This window comes from Xenopus laevis, chromosome 3L (assembly GCF_017654675.1).
Source record: "Xenopus laevis strain J_2021 chromosome 3L, Xenopus_laevis_v10.1, whole genome shotgun sequence".
NCBI classification, from domain to species: Eukaryota; Metazoa; Chordata; class Amphibia; order Anura; family Pipidae; genus Xenopus; species Xenopus laevis.
The window spans coordinates 22,866,672-22,889,693 of record NC_054375.1 but is presented as its reverse complement, the minus strand read 5'-3'; the positions used below and the strand labels follow the sequence as shown (position 1 = coordinate 22,889,693).

The 23,022-nt window shown below is 39.0% G+C and overlaps 1 protein-coding gene across 2 annotated transcripts in view; it reads left to right on the top strand.

The window, feature by feature from the left end:
• The window catches only part of cracr2a.L (calcium release activated channel regulator 2A L homeolog), a 105,325-nt gene that overhangs the window by 76,660 nt on the left and 5,643 nt on the right, over positions 1-23,022 (top strand). For both annotated transcript variants that reach the window (XM_041586044.1, XM_041586043.1), the window contains exons 14-18: positions 7,752-7,833; positions 8,773-8,887; positions 9,576-9,677; positions 10,916-10,992; positions 11,560-13,692. In XM_041586044.1, the coding sequence (XP_041441978.1) occupies positions 7,752-7,833; positions 8,773-8,887; positions 9,576-9,677; positions 10,916-10,992; positions 11,560-11,650 (467 nt within the window). In that variant the 3' untranslated portion in view covers positions 11,651-13,692. The remainder of the gene's footprint in view (positions 1-7,751; positions 7,834-8,772; positions 8,888-9,575; positions 9,678-10,915; positions 10,993-11,559; positions 13,693-23,022) is intronic.

Below are 23,022 nucleotides of genomic sequence, written 5' to 3'. Positions count from 1 at the left end.
TACCCTGGGTCATGGGTCATATTTCCTGGTAAGCAGCAATTTATATGAATTTAATAGAAGTTTGGTCTTGATAGGTTGAGATATCAGGTTTTCTATGTCTGGACTCTGTATCAGCGGCGGTGTGGGGAATAGGGTAGAGCACAAATGTGATATCTGTATGTGTCGAAATTCAGACAAGTTGGGGCGAGAGATAGCCTGTTGTAGAAGCGGGTGAGTATGCAGGGTATTATTAGTGTACAGGTGTTTTATAAACTTTACACCAGCTTAGCTCATAATCCTGCCTCTATGAACGTAGCAAAATGCGGAAGAGTACTATTGCCCCATAGTGGCGTGTCTGGGGAAATGGACCCTGTTTTGTTGGTTAGGTGCAGCATGGCATCCCAGGCTCTCTTAGAAGCGTCAAGTACCGGCAGAAGAGGGCTTACATCTTTCCTGCTTCTATATATAAAGCATTTTTAAGACTTTCTCCTGAGGTAAAGTAGAGTGCTTCCAATGTTGATGCTGGATTTTCAGTGTCAAATGTCCACCAGTTAGCTATTTGCGTGCTTTGGGAGGCTAAGTAATATAACTTATAGTTAGGAGATACTAGGCCTAGCTGCTCCGGTGAAGCATTTAGTGTGGCACGGGAAAGTGTAGGTGTTTTGTTGCACAATATAAAGAAGGATTGGGTACGTTCTTTATCAAACAGTTTTTTTTGGGATATGGCATGGTGTGTTGACCAGCCGCCTCTTTATCGGGCAATTACGGCCTCTTACGTTCCAACCAAGAAGTCTAGTAGCCATTTAACAACTGTGGTATAACATCTGTGTACATTAGGTACATTACCCAGACATAACTTACTCTTGAGCAGTGAATCAAGCAAAACATAAACATTAACTTTAAACAGTCACTTTAAACTTTAAACCCTTCCTTTCCACCCCTTCCCCAACTTGGGTCAGAATTCATCCCTGAATTTATCTGGGAATCAAGCCAACTGGTCGCTTCTTGTGGCGAAATAAAATATTGTGAAGCCCCATTCAGGGGGCGTGCAGGGTATAACATGGCGTAGATCATCTTAGCCACTCACAGCCTTTTCCTAACCTCTAAAAATTTGTCGCGCTGTCGCTGCATTTCTGCCGAATAATCAGTGTAAATGGAGATTGTAGTCGCCTGGTGTCTAAGGGGATCCTGTGTAAGCGCCATCAAAAGAATGGTATCCCTGTCATGTGCATTCAGCAGCCTGGCAATGAAAGGCCGCGGTGGTGCTCCAGAAGGTCCAGGTCTGGTCGGGATCCTGTGGGCCCTCTCTAATGCGAAGGTGGAGGAGAGCCTAGCGTGGTCAAACACTTCTGCCAACCACATTTCAATAAAGTGTTTGAGGTTTTCCACCTCAACTTTTTCAGGGAATCCCACGAATCGCAGGTTATTGCTTTCTAAGGCGGTTTTCCAGGTCATCCATTTTCGCAATACTGCTGGTTACTAGCCGTTGTGTCTCCTGCATCCGTCCAGGCAGGGGTGCACATGTATCTTGCTCTGACCCGCTGTTCGACCGTAGTTGTCCACTCCCTCAACCTCTGCAGATCATGCTTTATGAGAGATCAAGCTTTATTTCCTCAGTCTTAGCACTGATGAGGCTAGTGCACGTATACTTTGTTTCTCTGCAGCGTGGGTTTGGGTGCTGGGTGCGTTGCAGGAGAGGAGGGAGGACTCCTGGATGAGGCCTGACAGCCATTTTGCTTGTCTTCGCAGACAAGCTTTTCTAGCCTGCTGGCCATCATCGAAGCTTCTTTTGAGCTTTATGATGCCCCATTAATATCCTCTGGGGTAGCTGTTGCCAGTCCAGTGTTTCTGTGGCCGTTTTGGTCGACTGAGAACGGTCTTAAATCAGAATTATCTTGGCCCAGAGAGAGGAGCTCTCAGCTACACGTCTGTTCACATGAAACTGACCCCTTTCACATCTGATATAAATTAAGGAACTTTAAAGTTAAAGATGTGCTGTGCTGCTACAGGTGAATACATACAATAGCACAGTGTAATGCTGTCTCTTTGAATAGGCTATGAGCCATATTAGGACTTATGAGTCTGTATTACAATTTTATTTTATTCCTAGTGTATGCGCACATAGCACACCTTTCTATATACAGAAACCTCAGCATTAACTTACATAAACATTCATATTTTCTCTTGTTATCTGTATCTCCAGCATTTTCTCTTTTTCCTGATTCTCAGTTTCTTTCACAATTTTCACAAAACAAGGGGTTGTTCACCTTTGAGTTAACTTTTAGTATGATGTACAGTTAGGCCCATAAATCTTTGAAGAGACAACTTTTTTTTCTAATTTTGGTTATGTACATTACCACAATGAATTTTAAATGAAACAACTCAGATAAAGTTGAACTGCAGACTTCCAGCTTTAATTCAGTGGGTTGAACAAAAGCATTGCATAGAAATGTGAGGAACTAAAGCCTTTTTTTTTAAAGGTAAGTTTTTATTGATTTTAACAACACAAACAAACAAGTACAATACAATATCTGGTAAAATTACATTTGATTACTGTCAGGTCAAGGGTAGTTATATATAGACAGGAGAATACAGTCACTTAGGAGCAGATTTATCAAGGGTCGAATTTCGAAGTAGAAAATACTTCGAAATTTGACCATCGAATTGAAATACTTCAACTTCGAACATCGAAGTCGCAGTATTTTTCACCGAATTTGGCAATAGTATGACCGAAGTAAAATCGTTTGTTCGAACGATTAAATCGTTGGAATCGAATGATACGAACGATTTTAGTGTAGGATCAAACGATTTTACTTCGATGTGTAAATACTTAGAAAATGGTTGTAGAAGGTTCACATAGGCTAACATAGCACTTCAGCAGGTTTAATTTGGCGAAGTATTGAAGTCAAAGTTTTTTTAAAGAGACAGTAGTTCGAAGTAAATTCGAAGTCATAGTATCCTATTCGATGGTCGAAGTATCCAAAAAATTACTTTGAATTTTCGTATTTTTTTACCTTGATAAATCTGCACTTAGAGTTGCAATTATTGGTATAGACATGTACGGGGCTGGTGGCATACGTCAGGTAGCCTCATATTTAGGGACGTAGTTTAGGTATTCAGGGAGTCCTGGTCGCATCAGTCTCCCCAAATCTTGCCAAATTTATCATATGTCCCTCTTGTCTCATAGGTTATTTTTATGAGGGGAAGGGCATTGTCTAGCAACTTCCTCTAGAAGGCTAGGGTGGGTATCTCCCCATCCAGTGTATAACATAACCACTGTTTTCTTAGCATAAAACATGAGTGTATTTAACCTGATCCTGGCTGTGTAAGTGAGCAATTTCTCATCTATGTCTTTACAGAATGCCTTGTGCGTTATTTATTTATTGTTAGATTTTCTATTTTGCACTTTTAGATGTGGTCTTAAGTGAACTGTGATGATTATGGTATTATGTATTTATAATGGAAATAAGTTGTACACATATATACACTAGGCTTATATGCTATACTGTATATAGCCTAGCACTGATTGGTTAATCAAGTAATGGAATAGTGATGTTAATTGGGCACTGATTCTTTGTTTTTGTATTGTTGATAGTTTTTAAAGTTGGTATTAATGCTGGTGTACTATCCTTGAGAAAGGTCCTACATTTTTGTACAATGTGCGTATAATTAACATTTTTAAGAGGGGTGTGCCAGTCTTATAATAGTTTTGTAGATTTGATTTGGCTGTACACCCCGTTATACATGATGTGTTGCATTTGAGTGCAAGACACCTGTGTTATGTTTTGGGTAGCCAAGGATGAGTAGAGTATAACAGTGCTTTATTAGCAGAGTCATGCAGGCATTACACAACAGTAAGCTTTCACTTTCAAGCTACCAGGAAGTATGCACAGTATGAGCACAGTGACATCTACAGGCCATTGTATAAACACCATATATTCCCCCTATAGTAGGAAAGCATTTGGGCAAATGTAATAAACAACAACAATGCATCTTAAAGCAATAATATACATTATTCACATCACATAGTCCTGGGTCCATGCAGGTAGTTTTCTCATTCTCTCAGTACGCCTTATAGTTTCACTTTCTTCAGGCCTATTGCAGTTGAGATCAGGAGTAGGAAAATGTCCTTCATCAAATGGAGCTTCTCCAAAGTCAGGAGCAAGTCTTGCATTCCATATGTGTTCATCAGACAGTTCATATGTGTATGGTCCTCGCTGGCATCTCACTTCAAGTGGTGTAATAATTGTAGGTTTAATGCAGCAAAGAGATCCCTTCCAAGTATAGCAGTACCCTTATTCACAATGTAAAAGTCACATTTTTCAGTATTTGATTCAAATTGTACAGTCACTGGCAAGCAACCAAGCACAGGGATTGGATCCTTTAAGCAACTGACCAGTTTTAGGGCAGGAGCAACAAGCGGATCTTTTGCAAAGTATTTCAAGAAAATATCCTTTGGTAGTATAGAAACAGCTGAACCTGTATCAAGCATCAGGTTAATGGAGTGTCCCTTGTCAGCAGAAGCAGTACTGACACTGACTTGTGTGGAATAAATATACCAGTTTTATCCACACTTAACACTGTAACATTTGTAGTAGTGACTTCATGAACATCTTTAGCAGAACTACGGCAGATCTTAGCAAAATGTCCTACCTTTGTGCATCTGTGGCACTGTACAGCTTTTGCAGGACATGTAACATGATTTGCAGTGTGTTTTATTGAACCACAGCGAAAGCAGTATTTTCTGTTTGTATTTGCTGCACGGTTTTGCAGTGTAGGTGAATCCCTTTCCTTAGCACTGTATTTTACCTGTGCATTATTAGGCCACAGTGCTGAATTCACAATCTGTACATTCCCAGCAGTTCCATGACTGAGAGTTTTAGCCTCTGCCACTGCTGTTTCAATTTGGTTAGCAACTGTCATAGCCTTTGCAAGGGTTAAATCCTGCTCTAGGAGCAGTCTCTCTCTAATGCGAGGTGAGTTTGTTTTTTCCACTATTTGGTCTCTCAGCATTTCATCTGTTAGATTCCCAAACTCACAGGTAACAACCAGCTCTCTCAAAGCTGCTACAAATTGTTCTGTGGATTCGTCATTACGTTGTCCACGTTGTCAACCACATTTACTCTTGGCACGAAAAAGTTCTTTATAGCAGTAAGAGCAGTTTCATAATGTAAGTATCATCAGGTAATGGTAATGTATAGAATATACGCTGTCCCTCTGCTCCCAGGCAGTGAATAAATAAAGCACGCTTTCTAGCAGCAGAAATCTCTACTTGGTCAGCAGCAATAATGTAATTTTCAAACATACGGATCCAAGCAGTAAAAGGTATGGTAGGCTCACCAGGGTTTGGAAGAAAAGGTGCAGGCTGCTGCTCTCGTCGTAAGTTTGTTATGTTTTCGGTAGCCGAGGATGAGTAGAGTATAACAGTGCTTTATTAGCAGAGTCATGCAGACATTACACAACAGTAACTTTCACTTTCACTTTTAAGCTTCCAGGAAGTATGCACAATATAATTATAAGCACAGTGACATCTACAGGCCATTTGTATAAACACCACAACCTGAAGGACTGAAATGTATATATTAAAACTGTGATCATGTTAAAGCACAGGCTTATATTGCCTTTTAACAATAAAGAGATTTACAACATTTCATAAAACAATGTTCCCTCATATACAAAATAATAAATGCTTGAAATGAAACAAACAAGGGTTTCCTTTCCAATGACAATAGAAAAAGTACTTTTATAAAGACCACAGAAAGATTATACCCTATTTTAAATAATATAAGTTCACTTAAATCCACTCCTGAATGAGGCTTTCCAATGGCTGTATTCAGGTTTCACCTTGTGACATTTTTAGTTAAAGGGATACTGTCATGGGAAAACATCAGTTAATAGCAGAATTCTGCACTGAAATCCATTTTTCAAAAGAGCAAACAGATTTTTTTATATTCAGTTTTGAAATCTGACATGGGGCTAGACATATTGTCAGTTTCCCAGCTGCCCCAGTCATGTGACTTGTGCTCTGATAAACTTTAGTTACTCTTTACTGCTGTACTGCAAGTTGGAGTGATATCACCCCCCCCCCCCTTTCCCCCTATGCAGCCTAACAAAAGAACAATGGGAAGGAAACCAGATAGCAGCTCCCTAAAGGTGGCCATACATGGAGAGATCCGCTCGTTTGGCGATGTCGCCAAACGAGCGGATCTCCCTCCGATATGCCCACCTTGAGGTGGGCAATATCGGGCTGATCCGATCGTGGGCCCTAGGGCCCAACGATCGGATCCTAACGATGCCCAAACGGGCGGTCGGATCGCGGGACCGCATCAACGAATAGATGCGGCCGCGATCCGACGGGATTTTCTGTCCCATCCGATCGAGATCTGGCCGACTTTTGGCCAGATCTCGATCGGTGAAGCCCGTCGGGGGGCCCCATACACGGGCCAATAAGCTGCCGACACGGTCTGTCGGCAGCTTTTATCGGCCCGTGTATGGCCACCTTAACACAAGATAATAGCTCCCTGGTACATTTAAAAACAAGACTCAATAGTAAAAGCCAAGTCCCACTGAGACTGATTCAGTTACATTAAGTAGGAGAAATAACCGCCTGCCAGAAAGTAGTTCCATCCTAAAGTGCAAGCACAAGTGTCAGATTCAAAATTGAATATAAAACAATCTGTTTGCTCTTTTGAGGATTACATTTCAGTACAGAAGTCTGCTGGAGTAGCACTATTAACTGATGCGTTTTGAAAAAAAAAAAGTTTTCCCGTGACAGTATCCCTTTAAACAACTAAGACTACTAAACATCATGCAAGCTTTTAAGATACACAGGTGACACCATTTGGTGGGATTTGAAGTTGCAGGTCATTACAGAATGCCTTAGTGCATTGTTTATTTAGTGTTACATTTTCTGTTGTTGTACTTTTAGATGTGGTCTTATCAAGTGAAGTGTGATGATTATGATATTATGTATTTATAATGGAAATAAGTTGTTGAAATATAAGCACTAGGTGCACGTTTGCTTTTACCTGCAATGTTATAGTAGTGCAGGTATGGAAAATGTTATACAGAATGCTTGGGACATGGGGTTTTCCGGATAATGGATCTTTATGTAAACTGGATATTCATACCTTACGTCTACTAGAAAATCATGTAAACATTATATAAACCCAATAGGCTGGTTTTGCTTCCAATAAGGATTAATTATATCTTAGTTTGGATCAAGTGCAAACTACTGTTTTATAATTACACAGCAAAAGGAAATAATTTTTAATAATTTGGATTATTTGGATAAAATGGAGTCCATGGGAGACAGACTTTCCATAATTCAGATTTTTCTGGATAAGGGGATCCCATACCTGTAGTAGTAATACTGTTGAACCATATTTGAATATTTGAGAAAGATCCTAATAACCGCTGAAATGTTGGACATTTTTGTACAATGTTTTTTAAGAAATATATTAACATTTTTTAGAAGGGTGTGTGAGTCATATAATAGTTTTATATATATATATATATATATATATATATATATATATATATATATATATATCTATATATATATATATCTATATATATATAATTTATATATATAAATATTTAGGGTTAGAAATGTATTGAACCCACTGTTTTGTTTAAAAAAAATATATATAAAGTTTCTTTATTTTTTTGCTCTCCATTTTTGTTCGTTTTTTTTTCTTGTTCTCTTCATTTTTTTTGTTATCTTTATTCAGATCTGTGAAATGACCTTTTCCATTTTCATTCTCTCACAGGAGTTGATTACAGTGTAAAGACAGTGACAGTGGATAATTGCCAAGTGGCACTTCAGCTTTGGGATACGGCTGGGCAAGAAAGGTGATTGATTTGTCATGAGTTAATTTTGACTTTATTAAACCATAAACTGCCACAGCCTCAGGGATGGTATCAGGGAAAAAAATATCGGTAAGACAGGTGCATGAGAGGGCTAGCGATACCAATCAAGCTGCAGGGACATGGAGCATTGGTTCCTGCTCTCGTGTTTTTTTGCAGGCTGAGTGAAGCAGATTCACTCCCTTCCACATCACCCTGTATCTGTACTGAAAAGTACAGCTTCCCCCTAAATGCAAGTACTTGGGTGCAATAGATTGGCTCAAAAATGCCCATTTATGTGTTTTCAGGCCAATCTTTACTTCTGCTCCACTACTGCAAAAAAACAAAGGCTGAGAGCAGCAGAGCCAACACTCTATGTGCCTGCAGCCTTGCACATATTATACACTGATTTGGATATATCCCAGCCAAAATTCGAAATTCTGCTGTATTGAAGCTTACCTAGTGATGTTTCTCGGGCTGTATTGTGCCACTGGGTGCACTAACTACTCATCTAAAGAGTGAGCCCTTTAGCTGCAAAAATGTGAAAGGGTAAAAATCAGGATTCTCAGTGGACTCAATCAGGGCAAGGCACTGACCCCTTTACTATGGCCCATGTATTCACACAGAAGCCATGTTTCTAGGTGGACTTTTCTCATGGGTTTGTAGATCTCTTAAGGTGAGGTGACCTGTGCTGGGGACCTATTTTGAATCCTAATTCAGAATTGTTCCATTAACCCTTTCAGCTCCTCTTTGATCTCTGCCTCACTGCCACGTAAACAAATGCACAGCATAATTCAAAGGGCTGAAATTCAGAATTCACAGTGTACTATGGTCTATTTGCGTGTCATACTAGATACTAAGCTTGTAAATGAAACCATGCCTGCTCCATCTCATCACTGGAGATCTGAATTTATATATATTCTACATTGCTTGTTTCGTTTCTAGGTATCGGAGCATTACCAAACAGTTCTTTAGAAAGGCAGACGGTGTAATTGTGATGTATGATATCACATGCAAAGAAACATTTATGGCAGTGCGACAATGGCTGACCAGTGTTGAGGTGAGGAGCCATTAAAGTATTTATGTTGAAAAGTACAAACCCCACCCCATATGTTAATATTCTGTTAAAATTTGCAAAGAATGGCTTCTAAAAAACATGGCAACTTCTGATCACATGTGTAGAAACAAACGAAAAAAGTTGTATATGTTGGCAAAACCAAACTGACTTTTATAGAAGTTTTTTTTTCAATCCTTTTAGCATGACATTGCATTTTGTTACTTATAATGATATATATATATATATATATATATATATATATATATATATATATATATATATATATATATATATATATATATATATAAAAAACACGATGGATCAGCACACACTGTAATTTTGTGAAGCAATAGTGTTTATTTTCATACAAAACACATTTTAATCCGACGTTTCGGTCCCACCTGGGGACCTTTTTCAAGGATGAAAAAGGTCCCCAGGTGGGACCGAAACGTCGGATTAAAATGTGTTTTGTATGAAATAAACACTATTGCTTCACAAAATTACAGTGTGTGCTGATCCATCGTGTTATATACATGCCTACCTTTGATCGTGCACTACTGGAAACATCGGTTTGAGTGCTGGTACTGTGGGATTCCATATATATATATATATATATATATATATATATATATATATATATATATATATATATATATATATATATTTTTTATCTGTGTTGTTTGCCCCACAGGAAGCCACAGGGGAAAACATCCCTATAATGATTTTAGGCAACAAAACGGATATTGAAAAAGAAAGAGAAGTGCCCTTTGGCTTAGGAGAACATCTCGCCAAGGTAGAGTATGTCACACACCTTTAGCAAAAGACTTGAATAGGGCCACTATTTCTTTATTTGTTAATTTACCAATTCTAATTGCACTAAAGGATTTATAAAGAGGTGATTATATAGGCTGGGGGAAAGGGGGTCTACCCAGGGTAGGGGGGAGAGTTTTTTTATTTTTTTATTACGGTTTGAATTCTCCTTTAAAGTAGAACTACCCCACCTTCACTGCCTGCCATGGCCGCCCTCTCCCTATCTGGAGAGGGGAGGGGGGAGATGACGTTTTTCTGGAAACCTATTAGTCAGAAAGTGATTGTCTTCCTGCTTCTTCTTTCTTCACATTTCCCGGGTCAGATGCATGTGCAGTAGAACGAAATAGCTGACTTTTACATTAAAGTTTGGCTTTTCTCTCTACTGGGCATGAGCAGCTGTAAGAAGAAAGGAGAAGCCGTAAGACTATGGCCCCTTGGTGGTCACTGTAATAAGCCCGGACTGGTGCAGTTTTCTCCTAATAGGAGCACTAGCCCCGGGTGTCATGTAAGTAAATGCAATAATTGGCGGTGTCTTATTAAATGAGTAGAAAAAGGACTTTCCATCTCCTTTAAAGGGGTTGTTCACTTTCTAGATCACTTTTAGTATGATGTAGAGAGTGATATTCTGAGACAATTTGCAATTGGTTTTTATTTTTTCATTATTTGCGTTTTTTTGAGTTATTTAGCTTTTTATTCAGCAGCTCTTCAATTTGCATTTTAAGCAATCTGGTAGCTAGGGACCAAATTTCCCTAGCAACCATGCATTGATTTGCATAAATGTGAATATGAATAGGAGTGGGCCTGGATATAAAGAGTAATAAAAATCAGCAATACAGTTTTCTTTTTAGAAGGGGTCAGCGATGCCCATCTGAAAGCTACAAAGAGTCAGAAGAAAAAAAGCAAATAATTATAAAACTATAAAAAATAAACAATGAAAACCAATTGAAAAGTTGCTTAGAATTGGCCATTCTATAGCATGCTAAAGTTACCTTAAAGGTGAACCACAACCTCTTTTCTAATGCAACTGCATCGTGCAACACTGGCTCTTATCAGCTGGTACAGTCAGCAAATATAACCATTGTAGTTTAAATCCTAGAAAAGCCAGTGTTTTTACATTTTAATTTTGAAACCTCTTTAAGCAGATCTCTTGTAAAAGTGAAGGAAAATCTGTTTCTGACCGTCACGATTCAAACAAACTAATTTCCTTTTTTCTTCTTCAAGGACTGTAATTTAATTTTCTATGAATGCAGCGCTTCTTCTGGGTACAATGTTGAAGAATCTGTGTTGCATTTAGCAAGGTAAGGAAAAAAAAAGGTTATCATGTGACTGTATGTTTTTCGCTTTCAGTTGCACTCCCTCATGTACAGTAAATTTATATACATACGTAAATTCTTGGGGTTCCTGTTGTTTATCCCATTTGGATTATGTTTGTAGTTGAAGATGCCAACTTGTCATCTGAACAAACCCTGTGCTCTTCATATTAACTAGGGATGCACTGAATCCAGGATTTGGTTCGGGATTCAACCTTTTTCAGCAGGATTCAGATTCGGCCGAATCTTGTGTGTCGCCGAACTGAATCCTAATTTGTATATGTAAATTAGGTGTGGGAAGGGAAATCACATGACTTGTTGTCTGATAACAAGAAGTAAAACATTCTTTTTCCACATTTTCCTTTCCGGACTCGAATTTGCATTTGCAAATTAGGATTCGGTATTCGGGAAAATCTTTCACAAAGGATTCAGAGATTCGGCTGAATCCCAAATAGTGGAATCGGTGCATCCCTAATATTAACATGTGAATACTTATTGTGTCCTTCCTTCTTTTATACCCACATTATTATATGAATCATCTCTTTTGCCTCTCAGGATACTGAAGGAGCAGGAAGATAAAGTTAAGGAGAAGACCGTAAGGTTACTTGACTCACCAAAGAAAAGGAATTGCTGCTCCAGGCAGTAGATCCAGTTCCTTGTTCTACACTACAGTCCCTCTTGGATAGAAACAAGTGATATTTTAACAGCTATTCTAGCTTGGGATATAATGGCAGTATATAACAGAGGAGGCTGGATATATAACCCACTTGAAAAGCATCCTTATAAAGTACACAAAGGTTTCATCATGACAATTATTTGACACCTTCAAAAAAACATCCGCCATTCTCTAGTGCTCATTTCTATAGAACAGAAGGTCCAAGCTCTCCCTGTGAACTCTCGATAAACTGTTAATCAGTAGGAATAATTGTGCAAAGCCAACCAATACCATGCGAATACACCTTAATATCCCACTATGCTCATTAAAAATTATTTTATACTATTTTTAACTTAATTTTGCCATCGCTCTGTATGTCTGTACCCAGGCAGACGCAGTCCCTGTGGCGAGCAGGAAACCAGTACAGGTATGGGATCTGTTATCCAGAATGCTCGGGACCTGGGGGTTTCTGAATAAGGGGTCTTTCCATAATCTGGATCTTCATGTCTTACGATTTTAGTGAAGGGGCTCCTTTGAGGAAAATGCTTGCTCAGTCACCCTGGATAGGATGAGGTGCAAGAAGCCCTAAGGGCCTTTGTCAGGGGTGTAACTGGTTGGGTATAAATCTCCCCCCCCCCCCAGGCATGCTCTCCTTCCTGAAAAGATTTGCTGGGCCCCTCCAAAGTTTCTTTGCTGGGGGCCTGGCACCATGTAGTTACACCACTACTCTCAGTGCAGATATAGTAATGGTTCAGGCTGATGAGAACATATAGGCTCATCTACCTGGCACAGGTGCAGCAACCTCTGTACATCTGACTCCCTGTCATTTGTTCATTGCTGAACTTTTACTAGCACCAAACAACTAACCAGCACTATGTTAGCCTCACTTTGCTTTGCATCCTTGGGCCTTGCAGCACGTGCTTTTGTGAGAAGCAGGAATTGCTGACCATACCAAACCGCACGTACAGAGGCACTCTTAGAAGCATTAAATTAACCCACATCTATAACTGATGATGAGTGTTAGGTTGAAATAAATATGCTGCTAACTTAAAATAATGTATAATAAATGTTATATATATATTTGAAATGAATGTTAATTACAAAATGTCTGAACTAAAGTATCTATAAAAATGGAAATATTTATTAGATTTAGAAAAGAATGATCAATTTAGAACACTGGCGGCTTCTTAAACAGAGTAATTCTTTTTTAGTTTTAATTTTTACATTTTTTTTAGAATGTAGTATGTTGCTCTGTTGGTAATTGTATAATTTTGTTTACAGAAAGAAAATATTATTATTTAAAATGTTGCTAAACGGTTGCATTGTAATGAGCATCTGTGCAGATCTAGTTGGTATACGGTAAGTTTGTTCAACAATGTAAAAAAAAAAGATTTACAGTATAATAAATGTTGGGAGAGAAAAACAAAACCATTGTCTCTGTATCTGTAACAGTGCCACACTGATATCCTATATAATAAAGTTGAAGTGTCTCTGCGTCCAGTCCCTGTGTCCGTGGGATTGCGCTACTGCGCATGTGCCCCACGGACCGTCTTATTATTCAATGTCTGTACGGGAAAATGTGGGCCGCTCCTATCTTCTGTCCTGGAGTCAACTGATCTACTGGCCGAGCAAGTCCCCTTCCCCCGCTGTGGTGTGCTGTACTGTAGTGATCGTGTGGAGCAGTAAAACAGACCTTTATTGTAGCTCTCCTGTACTTTTTCTAACAATCGGCTCTCAGCCGGCAGGCTGCAAACAGCCGACATGATCAGTGGATTGCAGAGTGCGCACGACATTACACCGTCTGCTGTTTGCAGCCTGCCGGCTAATAGCCGATTGTTAGAAGAAGTACAGGAGACTTCGGGGCTACGTGGGCATTCCGTGTATTTGTCCCTCTGCTGCAGCAGCCACATGTCTCCCCAGCGCCGCTGCTCAGGCTGATGGATTAGCCGGGACTATGGGATCCGTGTGTATCGCTGCGCTGCTGCTTCTCTGCTCCGCTCATTATCTCCGTGTCTTGGCCGACAAGCAGTTCGGTAAGTGTCCGATCAGCCGAGACAGGCCGGGAGAATGGAGGGAGGGAGGGGTGTTACAAGTGCGACACAACTCAACTGGTGATAACAAGCGAGACACAAGGGGAAGGGAACCTTTCCCCACTCCAGCTGTTGCCAAACTACAATTCCCAGCTTCCCTTCGCCCACTGAGCCGGTGAGAGGGCTGCTGGGAAGTGTAGTCCTGCCCGGGACAGGAGTTCTGCTCCACTAACACTAATGGTAATGGGACCAGGGGAGAGTCAATCAGGTCTGCAGCTTCTCTTAACCCCCTACTGACTGCTGGGGTAGTCCCTATTTGTGTTGCTTTTAAAGAAAATGTGTAACCATTCAGGAAAGTAAATAAAAACAAATAGTGCTGAATTTAGGACAAACAGCTATTACTCCGTCTGGTAATACACAAATGATGTTATTAACAAAACTAGACATTAAGCCCGTTAAATTAACGGGCGCTACAACACCCTCTTTTGTAGACTTAGTACAAAGGCACCTATAATTGGTGTCAAACTCCAAACCTTCACCAAGTGGAGCTGATCACCTTACATGTGTTTCAAGAAGCTGGCACTTCAGACTAACACGCACTGTAGCACCAGAAAACGTAGGTGCATGCACAGGGGGGCAGGAAGTATCTGAAACACAGAGAAGTGAACAATTCTGCTTTTATAAATGTTTGACTACATATGTTCTAGCGCCCGTTAATTTAACGGGCTTAATGTCTAGTATTACATAAACTCATTGGATAAAAGTATCCAAAAACATTTTATCCAGTAGTCATGCTCATTGCTGGGTTTCAAACTGACTCTGGAAGCAATGTCCACCGAAGACCTGCTCATAAGGAGTGAGGAGTATTTACGGGTAGTCAGTGGCAGGGAAACCTGATATTACCATGTGCAGAGTCACCAATGGAAATGCATTCCCTGCAGTAATCCTAGTCCTAGCCGTCAACAGCCTCCCTAGGCTTGGGCCTTTGTTGAATTAGAGCTCTAACTGTGACCAGGCCTTATCTGATTTCTGATATGGATTTGGTTTATGAAACATAAGATATATAATGTAGTTATGCTGCTGATTCGGAAATGCTTTTTTAGGTATAAATATGTCAGTATATTCCCCTTGTAAGCAAGAAACTTTGTTGCTATGCAAAACCGTTTTGGTTCAATAGAAATGTTGGTGTTGAGCTGGGTAACAAAAGACGTGCTTTTAAGGCTTTCAAGTTAGCTGGGATAGCCAAATAATTTATAAGGTACAAGGTGGCCAATTAATCCTGCAAAAAAGCTATTGGACAAGCTAAAATCGACATGAAAAAGGATATTGCAGTAAGCAGTAAAAAGAATCCAATATTATTTTTTAAATATGTTAATAGTAAAAAAATGAAGCAGGAAGGGGTGGAACCTTTAATATCAGCGGGGGTCAGCTGGTTAATGAGAACAAAAAAAAGCTCAGATTTTAAAGTCCTAATTTTCATCTGTCTACACAAATGAGGAACCAGTTAATGAAGGTTTCCTTCTTAATAGTCCCAATTCTAGCAATACAACTGATGATGCATGGTACCAATGATAAACAAAGGTCCGGGGCCAGATGGTATTCATCCCAGGGTACTTAGTGAGCTTAGTTCGGATTGCCAAACCTCTTTACTTAATTTTTCAGAATTCATTAAGGTCTGGCATGGTGTCGAGAGACTGGTGAACTGATAACGTGGTGCCGATATTCAAAAAGGGATCCCGTTCTCAGCCTCAAAACTATAGGCCAGTTAGTCTGACGTCAGTGGTAGGAAAGCTTTTCGAGGGGTTAATAAAAGATACTGGACTTCATAGCAAATAGCAGGGTTCTCGATTCTGGGATGGCAGTGGATGTGATTTACTTAGACTTTGCTAAAGCATTTGATACAGTGCCACATGGAAAGTTACTGATTAAATTAAGTAATGTTGGCCTGGAACATGTATTTGTACCTGGATGGAGAACTGTCTAAAATGGGACATTTTCTAATTCTAAGGGGCAGATTTAGCAAGGGTCGAATTTCGAAGTGATAAATACTTCGAAATTCGACCCTCTAACTGAAATTCTTGGACCTCGAATATAGAAGTCGAAGTATTTTTCACCGAATTTGGCCATCGAATCAAAAGTTTCAAACGATTTTAGCGTACGATCGAGCGATTTTACTTCGATGTGTAAAGACTTACATACTTACTAACAAAGCACTTCGGCAGGTTTCATTTGGAGAAGAATTGAAGTCGAAGTTTTTTTAAAGAGACAGTACTTCGATTATCGAATGGTCGAATATTCAAACTATTTTACTTCGAATCGAATTCGAAGTCATAGTATGCTATTTGATGGTCGAAGTATCCAAAAAATTACTTCGAATTTCTAAAATTCACTCGAATTTACTTCTACCCTTGATAAATCTGCCCCTAAGTGTTGTTAGAGGAGTACCGCTCTGTACTAGGTCCCTTGCTTTTCAACTTATTACTGACCTGGACGTGGGCATTGAAAGCATGGTTTCTATTTTTGCAGATGATACTAAATTGTGCAGAACTATAGGTTCCATGCAGGATGCTGCCACTTTGCAAAGTGATTTGTCTAAGTTGGGAAAACTGGGCAGCAAACTGAAAAACGAGGTTCAATTTGATAAATGCAAGGTTATACACTTTGGCAAAAATAACATATATGCAAGTTATACACTAAATGAAAGTGTGTTGGGAGTTTCCTTAAATGAGAAGGATCTTAGGGTTTTTGTTATGGATGCACCGAATCCACTCTTTTGGATTCGGCCGAATCCCTGAATCGATCTTGGAAGATGCGGCCGAATACCGAACTGAATCCTAATTTGCATATGCAAATTAGGGGCGGGAAAGAAACAAGTGGAAAAAATTGGTTTACTTCATTGTTTTGTAACAAAACGTCACGTGAAATCCCGCCCTCCCCACAATTTGCATATGCATATTAAGATTCGGTTCGGCCAGGCACAAGGATTCCGCCGAATCCTGTTGAAAAAGGCAGAATCTTGGCCGAATCCCGAACCGAATCCTGGATTCGGTGCATCCCTAGTTTTTGATAAGTTTTCTAATTCTGGGCAGTGTCATTCTGTGGCTACTAAAGCAAATAAAGTTCTGTCTTGCATAAAAAGACCATTAACTCAAGGAATGAAAACATAATTATGCCTCTTTATAGGTCCCTGGTGCGGCCTCATCTGGAGTATGCAGTGCAGTTTTGGACTCCAGTCCTTAAGAGGGATATACTGTATGTTGCCATAGTTTTACGATATCTCTCTGTACAGGCTATGTGGAAACTTAGGGACTGTTCCTGCTGAATTGTGCTTAGTACAGGGGAACACCTAAGCAGCCATAGTTTTATGGAATCTCTCTGTACAGGCTATGAGCAAACATAGGAATTGTTTCTGCTGAATTAAAGAAAGGCCATCTCTCATCGACTCCATTTTCATCAAATAATTCATATCTTTAGAAAAGATTTCATTTTTCTCTGTAATAAAACTGTACAAGGTGTTAAGAGATCATGAATCCTTATTCAAGGCAAAACAACCCTATTGGGTGACACTTTACATTTTTTTAATAGCCTTGAATTATAGAGATCTAAATGATGTAAAGATCCTTTATGCAGAAAACCCCAGGTCCAGAGCATTCTGGATATATAGATGTATATAGTGACTGTACATCAATACTACATAGAAAGCAGTCTGGGGAAATTTCCCATTCCTACTGTATGTAGCCTACAAAAAAAAAAAAAATATCTGTAGTATTGCAGAAGCATTATGGAGTATAAGTAGAAGTATCCAGGATTCTGTTCGGTATTCGGCCATTAGCTGCAGGATTCGGCAAAATCGGGATTCCAGATAACGGATCCCATACTGTTATTTCGTGCAGGAGAACCATTTTCATGCGAAAATTTTTCAGCGAAATAAAACAGACTTTAAATACACTAACAAAATACTTTATTTTCAATGGCAGAACAGACGTTGGTTTTAGCCATATTTGTGGTACAAGAATAAAGTTTTTTTTTTTTTAAACACCTTTTCAAAGACTTAAAAAAAAGCCCAAATATTCAAGACAAAATTCCATTTACAAGGGAAAAAATGTATATACATTCCCTATTCAAGAAAAAAAAAAAATATATATATATATATATATATAGAATTACAGTTTTTAAAAATCTATTATAAAAGTAAAAAATACAGTCAGGATCTAATTCTCATATCTTTTAATATAAAAGTGTAAACATTTATTTACACAAGAGAACAGTGTTACTTATAGAAACCCCTCATACTCATTGAGTTTGAGACTCTAATACAGACGTCCCATGCCAATGAACTGGCAGACATTCTCATCCATTAGCCCTACTCCAGCATATATAGGATTAATACTCATTTATGTTGATAATGACCTTGTCCAAACTGCTCTTTAAGGGTAGAAATGCTATTTTATTGCCTTGTTAACGGTGCGCTACATGCTTCATACAGAGGGACTGAAATGAATTGGAACGATTTCTGGCAGTGAAAAAAGTTTGATTATAACTTGTAATTAACCGTGGAGGCAGCCATTCAATTTCAAATAGGTCCACAAGGTTGCATGTTTACAGAGTTGGTAAGAGATAAACCGTGTAGAATAAAATGGTTTTAGTTTGTACACAGAGAGATAAACAAATTTGTGGCTTTCTACCTGAATATAGAATGAGAAATAAAGCATGCAATGCCAGGCAATAATAACAGCTACAAACTAAATAAAATGTTACTTTAATGGTCGTCTTGGTCATTCAGGGCCACAGTTGAACAGCATTTTAAGGAAGGCCGTCTTGCAGTTTTATTTGGCTTGGCTAAAACACAAGCAACTCTTTAAAAGTCAATTTTATTACACGAATAGACAGCGCACATTAAAAGTAGCAGTGATAGGAAAGGCTTACATTTATTTATTCTTAAGAATCCCTGAGATAGAATCCGCTCCAAGCTATGATTTTATAGGGCAGCTCAGATACCACCATAATTGCTTTAAGTGATTGTTGAGAAGAACACTAGGCCAAGGCAGTTTGCTGCTAACAGGAGCTCTGGCCCGGGGTATTAGCGAAGTTATTATGATCACTTGGGAGTGGCTCTTTTTGGGTATAAGTGATTGTGACTTGCTTTCTCATTTGAAGGAAGGTAGTAGGAAGGAAGGAAGGAAGGTAGAAGGAAGTTTTCTCATGCAGTCTTACTGTGAGCAACACCCAGTTTATATGGGTTGTCTTTCCAGCATTAACGGTGCAGTATACTCCCTTGTTTAACACGAGCTAGACATATTGTCAGTTTCCCAGCTGCCCCAGTCATGTGACTTGTGCTCTGATAAACTTCAGTCACTCTTTACTGCAAGTTGGAATGATATCACCTCCTCCCTTCCTCCCCCCAGCAGCCTAACAAACGAACAATGGGAAGGTAACCAGATAGCAGCTCCCTAACCCAAGACAACAGCTCCCTGGTAGATCTAAAAACTACACACAATAGTAAAAGCCAAGTCCCACTGAGACTGATTCAGTTACATTAAGTAGGATAAATAATAGCCTGAAAGAAAGTAGTTCAATCCTAAAGTGCAGGCACAATTCACATATGACTGGGACAGCCTAGCCCCATGTCAGTTTTTAAAATTGAATATAAAAAATCTGTTTGCTCTTTTGATAATTGGATTTCAGTGCAGAAGTCTGCTGGAGTAGCTCAATTAATTGATATGTTTGAAAAAAAAACTTTTCTCATGACAGTATCCCTTTAAGTTATTGTGTAACACTGAAACACATATTTCCCACATTTTGAAAGTGGAACAGACTAAAGGTGGCCATAGATGCAAAGATCTTTCCCCGATATGCCATTAACAGGCATGGCTATATCTGATTGTTCGGCCGTATGATCAGATTACAATGTGCCATGGGCTCCAGCGCGATCAGTCGGGTCAAAATCAAACCTGACCGATCTCCGCCAGACGAAAGATGTCGGCACACGCCACACACGATCAGAAAATGGTACGAATCCTCGATTCGTACGATCGGATCTGTGTCTATGGCCACCTTAACTGAAAAAGTCTACAATGACAATTTTACCCATAGATAAAGAGCTGGTGCTGTTAAGTTTAAAAGCCTACCACCATTAATATTATAGTCACGTGATCTATATTACAAGGGTATCAAAGCAAACATCTAGCAAAAGGCACAGTTGTGATTTAACCATGGTGTTGCAGTGGAAGAAAATATTCAATTCAGAGTGATTTAACCATGGTGTTGCAGTGGAAGAAAATATTCAATTCAGAGGCAGACTCACTGCTTTGGTAAAGAATAACGTGTTTTTTTTTTTTTTACTATATATACCTAAATAGTTTACCTACAAGCTGTACAACCTATGTAACATAATCTGGCAGTGTAGGACATTTGCATTCACTTTCTCCACTGAAGACACAGGACAGTAAAAGCAGTTGAGTTTTCAGCCCATGAGTAACCTTACCCATTACATATACAATCTCAGCAACTTACGGGGGGAATGTAATAAAAGTCGGTAACGGCAATGCGAAAAGTTATGCCTTTGCGCAAACAAATTTTGTTGTGCGAATTTAATAAAGCTTTTGCGAACCCGGAAACGGTTTAGCGACCACTTCCGACTGTTTGCTAATTTTATGGTTTGCGCTAGTGCGCAGTAAATGTTATAAAACTTCTTACTGAAAAAGTCGTTATGTTTGCGCCAAAAGATTACGACACCTTTAAGTGCTTAAGTGTGCGCAATTAACATTCGCAATGTAATAACCATTTAAGGAAAAATAATACATTGCGAGATGTGGATTTTTTTTCTTATTGGTGCGAATTATTTTGCTCTTTAATTACATTCCCCCAATAGAGACTCATTCTCTAAATGCCATACATATTAAAGCAGTTGATTTAGAAGCCATAGTCATAAAGAGATCTCAAGGTCATGCTTTATGAAGGTGAGCTGATCATAGGCTTTCCAATATTAATGAACATCTAAGCCATACCTCCCAACGGTCGTTTTCAGAGGGACAGTCCCTGTTTGTACAGGACTGTCCCGATTTTCTTTGCACGGAACAGGCAGAAAAACTTAACTTAATTGGCTTTTGGCAGAGAGCCCAGAACAGCCACAGCTGTAGATAAGATAATTTTGTAACAATTTTGAGATAAGCAAATAAGGTAACAGGTCACTTGGGAGAAGTTAGACTCACAGCTTAAAGGGCAATTCATCTTCATTAGCAAAACTAATAATTGAAGAAACCCACAGAAATATGTTCAAACTTTCAGAACCTGCCAAATTTTGTAAAATAAACATGGTAATTAGATGGGTGTGGCCACAAAAATAGGCGTAGTCAAATAAAAAATTGCAGCACTAAGTGTGGCAACTTTTTTGCCCCTCTTTTTATTACCAGAATGTTGGGAGGTAGGTCTAAGCACCAGCAATCCTATGAGTAATGAAGTACGAAGGCAGCACAGTCTGTTATGGTGAAATGGACTTTCTCTGCTGAGCAGAAAGATTTGTATTATCAGTCTAAAGCTGCCAATAAAGCTCAAACTACTAAAAAGCGTTCTTTAACTACACAAATACGAATAAAGTGTCTGAGTAAAGGAGAACCCCCAGAGGCATCCTTACTTTACCACAGTGTGGCATGTGCTACAGCTAGTAAGTCTCGCTGGCTTTGTACTACCGTATCCTGCTGCACTGCCAATTTTTACTACTATTTTCAGGAGGTAATGTGTCCCTTTTAATGCATTAGAATGGGAAGAAACCAAATTAGAATAAGTAAAATGTAAGCACGTCCTGTAGCTATCAAAAAGCTAAAGTGAAAACTATGACAAAGAACAATGCATTTTAATAATTAGTGTATATTTTGAAATTTTAAGAAAATGGAGCAGAGTGTGGGGTTTTCTTTGTGGGGGAGAAAGGCAAAATGGAATCTCGCTGCTATGCAGTTTTCTCCATGCTGAGGCACTAAAATATATGGAAAATCAAAGGGCAAGAATACACTTCACTCAGAGACTGTTACAGGCTAAAGTTGGCCAGTACTACTGACACCCCCCCCCCCCCTACTGTCCTTAACCCGACTGTCCCTTCTTAACCTGTCAGAGTTTCTAATGCTAACGGACTCCTGCTGCACAAATATGGCAGCCCCCTCATAGAGTAACAGTGTAGTAAGAAAGGTAATGTAAAAGCATCAGGCAAATACTTTTATGGCAAAATTATAAATAGCATTCAAAGACAATGTTATGATAGATATTAAAAAAAGGTTATTTTCTGATGTCAGTATCTCTAAGTTAAATTTGTATGTAAGCTGAAACATATAGATTTACCCATTAAATGAAACAGATGTTTGTCTTAGCATAGTATTTATTTTTACCTTTCTGTGCTCTGCAGTAGACAACACATGCCAGAGGGAATTGGGGCAGGTGGTTTATTTAAGCTAAATGCTAATAAAGGCCAAGCAACCCAAAGTACATTACTGGAATACCCTCTGTATGAGTTGTATGTAAGTCGAGTGTAAATTAACCAAACACCCGGAAAGTGAAATCCGGTGACTGAGTGCAGGTACCATATATGAACATATGCTGGTTCATTTTATAAATAAAATGAACCAGCAGAAAGTCAGAATGGGATAGGTGTTAATTTAAACTCCAATCATTTTAATTTAGTGCCTATATGTTTAAAGGGATTTACTTATCCATGAATATTACATATGGATGCAATATCTGCCCTTTGAGTAGGCTTCATTCTCTCTTCCTTTACATGTAAAAAGGTGGATTCCCCTTTTAAATGTAGAGATTTCCCCCCGTTTTCACTGGCAGCATAGTTTAGACTAAATGCCAAGTGAAACATTACATTTTCTCAATTATAACAGTGTGATTACTTCAAGAGAGATGTTTAATTAATACTGCCCTGAAGACTTCTTTCTGCATGGCATCTCTTACTCATATGAACTACTGCATTGACTCAAAGAATAATCGTTTTGAGCACACCATAAGGAAAAACAAACAAGATAGCAAGTGCTTATGCATACAATGCAGTTCAGATAAAACACAAATTCAGCCAAATGCAAAAATGACCTAAACAAATGACATGTTGCACACAAACCCGTCTCTGGTGAGCATAGCATATAAAAAGCGTTTTTTTTAACAACACTTTCTCTTTGAGAATCGATGATATCCTTTGATTAAGTAACGGTCCACTGTGTAAGTATATCATTGGTGTATTTATGCGGTTATCCTTTCTAAAATGATTGCATTATTATAGGAAAGGTTATCATGTATGACGTTACCCCAGGTTTTACTCCAAACCCCGTTTCTGTTAAAGTACTT